This window comes from Notothenia rossii, assembly GCF_949606895.1.
Source record: "Notothenia rossii genome assembly, chromosome: 3".
In the NCBI taxonomy this organism is placed as follows: Eukaryota; Metazoa; Chordata; class Actinopteri; order Perciformes; family Nototheniidae; genus Notothenia; species Notothenia rossii.
The window spans coordinates 53,106,393-53,113,398 of NC_136901.1; the positions used below are offsets into that span (position 1 = coordinate 53,106,393).

Sequence of the window (7,006 nt, forward strand, 5' to 3'; positions counted from 1 at the left end):
TAAGTACAGTACTTGAGTAAATGTACTTAGATACTTCCTGTGTCACATGCGGAGACGCGCTGTGGGCGTGTTTGTGTTTACTAACAAGACTATCATGGCGGCGGCGGAGCTCAAGTCGAGTTTCTCCGCCTGGAGATATTCTCACTATTTCACTTTTGTCAAGCACAAAGAAAATAACGTTTTAGTTAAATGTAAGTTGTGTCTTGGCGGGTCAAAGATCCTATCTACTGCCCAAAACATCATCTGTTGAAACATCTTCAGAAACAACATGCTGGGACGAAGCTAGTAGCTAAGACCACAGACCCAGACTCATCTGACGCCACTCCACCTCCACCTAAGCAACAGCGGCTGGATTTGTATTATTCTCCAATGCAATAACAGTACTGAAATGAAGGCTATAAGGGCATTAATGGGAGCCCTTTTTTTAAGTAAGTAATGCGTTACTGTTCACAGTAACGCATTACTTTTTGGTGTAAGTAATCAGTAAAGTAACTGAGTTACGTTTGCAATGAATTAACTAGTAATGGTAACTAGTTACTGGTTTTCAGTAACTAGCACAACACTGGTTATAAGGAATATAGCAATTGGTAATGTATTGTTTGTATGTATTTTAACTTGATCTAAATGCTTCGTACGCCTTTCTAATACAGAACTGCTCTTTTTTAAATTCTGATTTATTGAACAATTTCTAACCCAAAGTTTGGATTTAGGATTATATGGGGTAAAATAACTCTGTATGCCTCATGTACTTTATCAGATGTCACTGTGCTCCTGCTTATAAACTGTCTCCGGATGTTTGCATCTTCAGTTGTAAATAAGGAAACACCTGGAGCTGCAAGCCGAACGAGCCGTTACTGGTTGATGCAGGAGTTTACCACACAGATGCACAAGCTGCAACACTATACACAACATATTTAGCTGAGGACATCTGTTTTACCAAATAAAGTCAGGGAAGAGAAAGTGCCCATATTCTAAAAGTTAAATGTAGCTTTTTAACATACTTGCAGTGGTCAGTTTGAGTACTCCCAGCTACAGCTAATATATATACACACAGCTGTGTCCTTATTTATTTATGGCTAAATGTCCCCATAAATAACCACAGAAACTATGGTTTAGTGTTTGACACTATGAATAAATGTAAGCTACGTTAAGTGTACACATTATGGGAATCATGGATTACTCTTTGACTGAGACTATTTACTATGCTTTTAGCAAATAATAATTTGACCTGCAGTGCATGAAATGTAAAGCACTGGAGGATTGGTTAATTTTAATTTAGTTCAACTTAAACTGAGGATATTAAATCCGACTTCCACAAAAGGTTCAATCATGCTGGAATCGACCAGATGAACAGCACGCTGCCGCTTCCGGTAACGTTGCAACCCTTTGTAGTGCATTTTAGTCATTCCTAAAAATAGTTTAGTTTATTCCTTAACATGTGAATGTCCTGCTGAATAAGCACTATTGTTTAGAAAACTACATGGTTACTGTAAGGGTTGAAAGATGAACACTAGAAATCAGTAACTATGATGATGTGGACACTGTAAGGATAGCTAGTGTTACATAAACTCAACGGCCAACGGTTAGCTTTCTCTCACATAATTAGCAGTTAACATCAGTTAGCATGAAACATCAGTTAGCCTAATGTTGAACCACAATAGTGACTTTAACAAAACAATCTTTTATTAAATAAAATGCGAAAAGATAAACATTTCAGAAACAATCACTCTCTGGATGAGAAGTGGGTGTTCCTTAAAGGGGCCTTTGGGGTAAAAGTTATTAGCCAGAAAGCTAATACTCCTGGGACTAAGATGAGGCCTTCTTTCCCGCCTTGCCGGACCTCGTAGCAGCCTGGCTGGTCTTCTTGGGGAGCAGGACGGCCTGGATGTTGGGCATCCTCGTCGGCGCGGGCAGCCAGCTTCAATTTCTTTTTAATCTAACAGTGGAGTCGCCCCCTGGTGGATACTAGAGAAAATGCAGGTTCAATCAATCAGTGTTTACTTATATAGCCCAATGTTACATTTGTCTCAGTGGACTTCACAGTTTGTACAGAATATCAGTATGACAATACGACAGCCTCTGTCCTTAGAGCCTCACATCGTACAAGTACAAAGTGTGTGTGTGTGTGTGTGTGTGTGTGTGTGTGTGTGTGTGTGTGTGTGTGTGTGTGTGTGTGTGTGTGTGTGTGTGTGTGTGTGTGTGTGTGTGTGTTGGATCGTTGGAGCTAGTTGTTGGCGAAATGTCGCTCCTCTGTTTTCATTTAAACAGCTCCTTATATCCGTTAGCGCAGCTAGGTAGCACCAGATGCTAACAACAACCATACACGTAAGGTCTCGTCTCTTGCGCAACACATACACACATCCTCCCGGTCCTCCCGATGGCCAGTCGGTGCCTGCCGGTGAGCGTGGAAGTGTGGTCTGCCGCAAGCGGACGGCAGGAGCGGGGCTGTCAGCATCAGCTTGTAGATGGTGTTTTAAACCCGATGCGCTCTGAAACTACGGGGCGGCCGAGGACAAAAAATACACATGCGTTAATCGCGTTAAAATAATTAGTGGCGTTAATTTTTTTTGCGTTAATGCGTTATTGACGCGTTTTTATTGCTTGCTTATGATAACACATTTCCTCCCCCAGACTGCAGAAAAGTGTATTTGATTAAATGTTACTTTCTGTTGGGGTTATCAGATTCATCTTCCATAATTACACCGGTGGTTAGCTGTTATCGAGTTACGAAGCAACGCTGCATTCACTGTCATCAAGTGAGGATCATAAACCAGTGGAGAGCGGAGCAGGGACCCAGCTGAAAATGTTAGTTTGCTGTAATTGTATATGTGCTCTACGAAAGACCCTGAAACACATTTTGAGTGTTGTACACTTTTACATTGAGGAGATGTTGAGCCTTAATTATATATTTACTGTCTCCAATTATTAGGCAAAATATGTCGGCACAACCCCACCTAGTGTCAGCAGAAAGTAATTAAAATAATAATTCCAAAAATATGAAAAGAAATAATATCTTAAAATATATTTTAAGATTATGTTTAGTCATCCGATTCGTCTGTACATTGCTGTTTTAGTCTGTTTTCTTGTAATTAGTGTCTAAACTGTGCCTATTGAGCCGTTTTGAGCCGTGTGGGGCAAGCCCCGATCACGCCCCTCTCTCTGCTGTCAAAATGAATGGGTGCTGTAAAAACTACACTGCGCATGCTCAGAGTATTTTTGTATTCAATGTGTGCTGCAAAAAAATTATCACCAGTGGGGCAAAGTGCTGGCAACCCCATCAAAGCGTCATCTCATAATTCAGAGCTGATTGGCTGTAAGTACTTATATGCCGCGAAAAGTGTAGTTGTGAAGAGGAGACGAAAGAGAGCAGTCGTCTATGCCGTCAATTCCACACGTCTGGTTCAAATAAATGATATAATAGCTATGCTGTAAACTCATGGTTTTGTACTTCGCGGGGTTTATTGATGTGTTATAAATAGAGGGGATAAATAAATTAACGTCATTGAGATTGAGGAATCAGGAGAGGCCACTAGTAAGTGTGATTATTATATTGAAAGTGATTTAATGTGTATGGGCTATGTGTGATCTTAATCGTTGTATTGTTGTTGTCCTTTTTCTTCTAAGGTTAACAACCTATTTGGATTTGATTAAATCATCAAAACTAGGAGTTGTTTCCGTCCATCTTGATTCCACCCATACTGTCGGGAGATAGACAGTACAGTTGTTAACTTATTTTTATTTTATTTATTTTTTCACTGTTTGGATAGCACTTTATTATATCCATGAATAGAGCTTACATCTTGCAACACCCAGTCAGCTCCTACGATGAAGTCATCGTAAGCAATAAGGCCGGCCGAGGCTGCAGGAGAGTTGGTTTCCACAACCAAGACGTGCCAAATGTTCTAAATGGCTCCTTCAAAGCTGCAGAAGCCAATACTGGCCCCCAGCAGACCCTGCCCGCCCCCCCCGCCCCCCCCCCCCTCCCTCCTCCCCCCCCACATGTTAATGGGAGTGACTTCCAGTTCCCTCACCCGCTGGGTTTTAGAGTTGGACACTTCGAGTTTGACCGCTTTCTCCATATTGGCCTTTAGAAGGTCTTTCAGCAGGTCGCCCTCTTTGTTGAGAGAATGAAGTCAAAGAAAGGCTCCAGACCAGCCCTCAGAGCTGGAGAGTCCTCTTGAAGCCCTTGAACATGATATCCACTATAAGTTCCTCCATCCAACCGACACCAGCTCTGCAACACCCCCATCGTCTTCAACAGTTAGTAATACAAACAGTTTTCAAGTCACTGAGGTAGAGATGTGTTAGAAGTCATTACTGACGGAGACAGTAATGTTTAAAGCTAAAGCTAGCTTAGCGCACAACGCAGGTTGGCAGCAGCCTGAGAGAGCTAGCACGCACCACAGCAGAGGATGAGCGCACCAAGTTAGCCGAGACCGAACGTGCGAAGCTCGCCGAGATTCAAATTGCTGCAGAGGAAGCACGCATTGCAGCAGAAGAAGCATGGTTTGACCTCATGAAAGCGCAGCATAAAGCAGTGGAAGAGGCGCACACTACTGGCGCGGCAGGCACGGAACCCAGAGACAACCCGATGGGAGCGATATCAAAGATACGACTCAAGCCGGTAAGCCTTCCCAAGTTCAGTGGCAGTATGAGGGAGTTTCACCGCTGGAAAAAGGACTGGGAATCTGTGCAGAAGCAGGGAGAACCGTCTGGGTGGCCTGAAGTCAAGAAGTTCCAGCTTCTAGACAGCATGGAAGAGAAGGTAAACAATGATGTCATGTTGGCCAGCTACAGTACAGTCGAAGACATGTTCAGAGTACTGAAGAACCGTTAGGGAAACACGACCACGATTGCACTGCAGATCATCGCAGAACTGGAGAAGATACCAGCTGTGAAAGGAGATCAGCCGAGGAAGGTGATAGACCTCATCCAAGCTGTGGAAAAGGCTTTGGCAGACCTCACAGACCTCGGGAACCCTGGAGCCATCAACCACCCGCTGATGATTAGGTCTATAGAAAGCAAGCTGCCCGACCAGGTGAAGCGAGAGTGGGTCATCTTCAAGGCTAAGCCCGAAAACGGTGTCACCCCAGTCAACCATTTAAATGCGCTTCTGAAGTCCCTGAAGGAGCAAGAAGAAATTCTAGAGAGCTTGGATCAACTGAAAATAAAAGAGACATCTGGACATGACCAAAGATGGTTCCGTGAGAATCAGCCATCTGAGAAAATGGAAAAGCAACAAAACAGGTTTGAGAAAAAGTATGCCTACATAAAATCCGCCAGAAGGGTCACTCCAGAAGGTGAGTGAGTCGTATCTGGAGAGGAGAAACAAAATAACAAGTTATTCTTCTGCAAGAAGTTCAAGGGGTTTGGCTTGGCTGAAAGAAAGACTGCTGTGAAGAAGGTAGGAGCATGCCGCGTTTCGTCTTGGATGTCACAACGTGGTAGAAGAGTGCACAGACAGGTTCCTCTGCAACAGGGAAGACGGCCAAGAGGGGACCTCCTCGGACCACCACTACCTCCTCTGTCCAAAATAGGAACAGCTACCAAAGGGGAAACTTGGAAAAGGTAGCGAGAGGGTAAGGGAGCTAACAGAAGAACAAAAGCTAGCCTTGTCCAAATGTTCCCCAGAGGCGGCGGCGGAGATCAAGAAAGCTTTCAGTAACAGCAACAAGACTTCAGTGACAAGGAGCCCTAGGAAGGATGAAGGTGGACTTCTGGAGAAGAATAGACTGACCGAGCACCCTGTCATCATGATGCTGTTGGAAGTCACTGCCAACGCGGGGCAGAAGATCGGAGCTTTGATTGACCTCACATCAGACATCAACTACATCACTCATGGAGCGGCTGACAGACTCTGTCTGAGCAGAGAAGAATTCACTCTGGTCGTGCATGGAGTTGGAGGAATGACCGTGACCGTCAAGACGAAGAGGTACCTCCTGCGAGTAAGAGTCAAGACCCCCAAAGGTACTGTGAGGGCTCACGGGCTGGTTTGTAATGGCCTAGAGGAGATTGCTAAAGTGCATCAGGGCGTCAGACCTGAACAGCTAAAGAGGTTCTTTCCAGAGGTTGCAACGGACGAACTGAAGAGACCAGACCATGTCGAACTTCTCATCAGTCACAGAGAGGGGAGACTCGCTCCACAAAGACTGAGGATAGTTGGAGGCCTCGTCTTATGGGAGGGCCCAGTGGGTAAAACCGTGGGCGGAGCACATCCCAGTCTGTTCCAGAATATAAAAGTGACTATGCACCAGTCCGAGACGCACTTCGCTCGCTCGATGAGGACAGCTGCTGTGGAGTACAGAGAAGTAGTCGAGAGTCCTGAGATCCTGAGGGAAGAAGAGACCAAGAGTCTGACTCAGGAAGTAAAGGCGGAGACCAGGAATACAACTGCAACAAGGAGAGAAGTTCTCGAGTGGTGGAAGTGGGACAGCATCGGTGCAGCCTGTGAACCCAGGTGTGGTGGGTGTCGCTGCGGGACATGCCAGCCAGGTGGAAAGGAAATGACCCTGGCAAAAGAAAGGGAGCTGGACTTGGTTAAAGAGGGGCTGTCCTACATGGCCAAAGATGAACACTGCCTGACTCCGCACCGGGACGCATCTTACCCATGGACCGAGGACCCAGACTCACTTCCAAACAACAGAAGAGGAGTGGAGGCCACCTTCCTTAAAACAGAGAAGCAGCCCAGTTTGCAGGGTCCTGGAGGAGGACAGTTATGTGGACGATATCTTAACTTCCCACAATGACCCAAAGAGACTGGAGGAAATCACAGAGAGGGTGGAAGAGATCCTGAGCGCCGGAGGCTCCTCCCTCAAACCATGGATCAGGTCAGGCCAAAGTGGGAGGCGGAGGACTGCGGAGCAGGTCCAAGCTGGAGCAGTAGCAGAGCCAGGGGTCAGGTTTGTGGAGTCAAAGGCAAAGCTAACACCTCTCAACCAAAAGGGAGACGTAGTCAAAGCTGAGATGTGCGGTGCGGTCTTTGCAGCTCGATTAAAAGCTTACATTG

At 45.5% G+C, this 7,006-nt stretch overlaps 1 protein-coding gene across 1 annotated transcript; it reads left to right on the forward strand.

Moving 5' to 3' along the window:
- Nucleotides 1-584: 584 nt before the first annotated feature.
- LOC307033622 (uncharacterized protein) lies at nucleotides 585-6,746 on the forward strand (the record flags this gene model as incomplete). The annotated part of the gene is made up of 2 exons (XM_079672157.1): nucleotides 585-2,805; nucleotides 3,625-6,746. Exon 2 carries the CDS (start codon nucleotides 5,754-5,756, stop codon nucleotides 6,744-6,746), a length of 993 nt encoding a protein of 330 aa, XP_079528283.1. The 5' UTR covers nucleotides 585-2,805; nucleotides 3,625-5,753.
- Nucleotides 6,747-7,006: the final 260 nt, after the last annotated feature.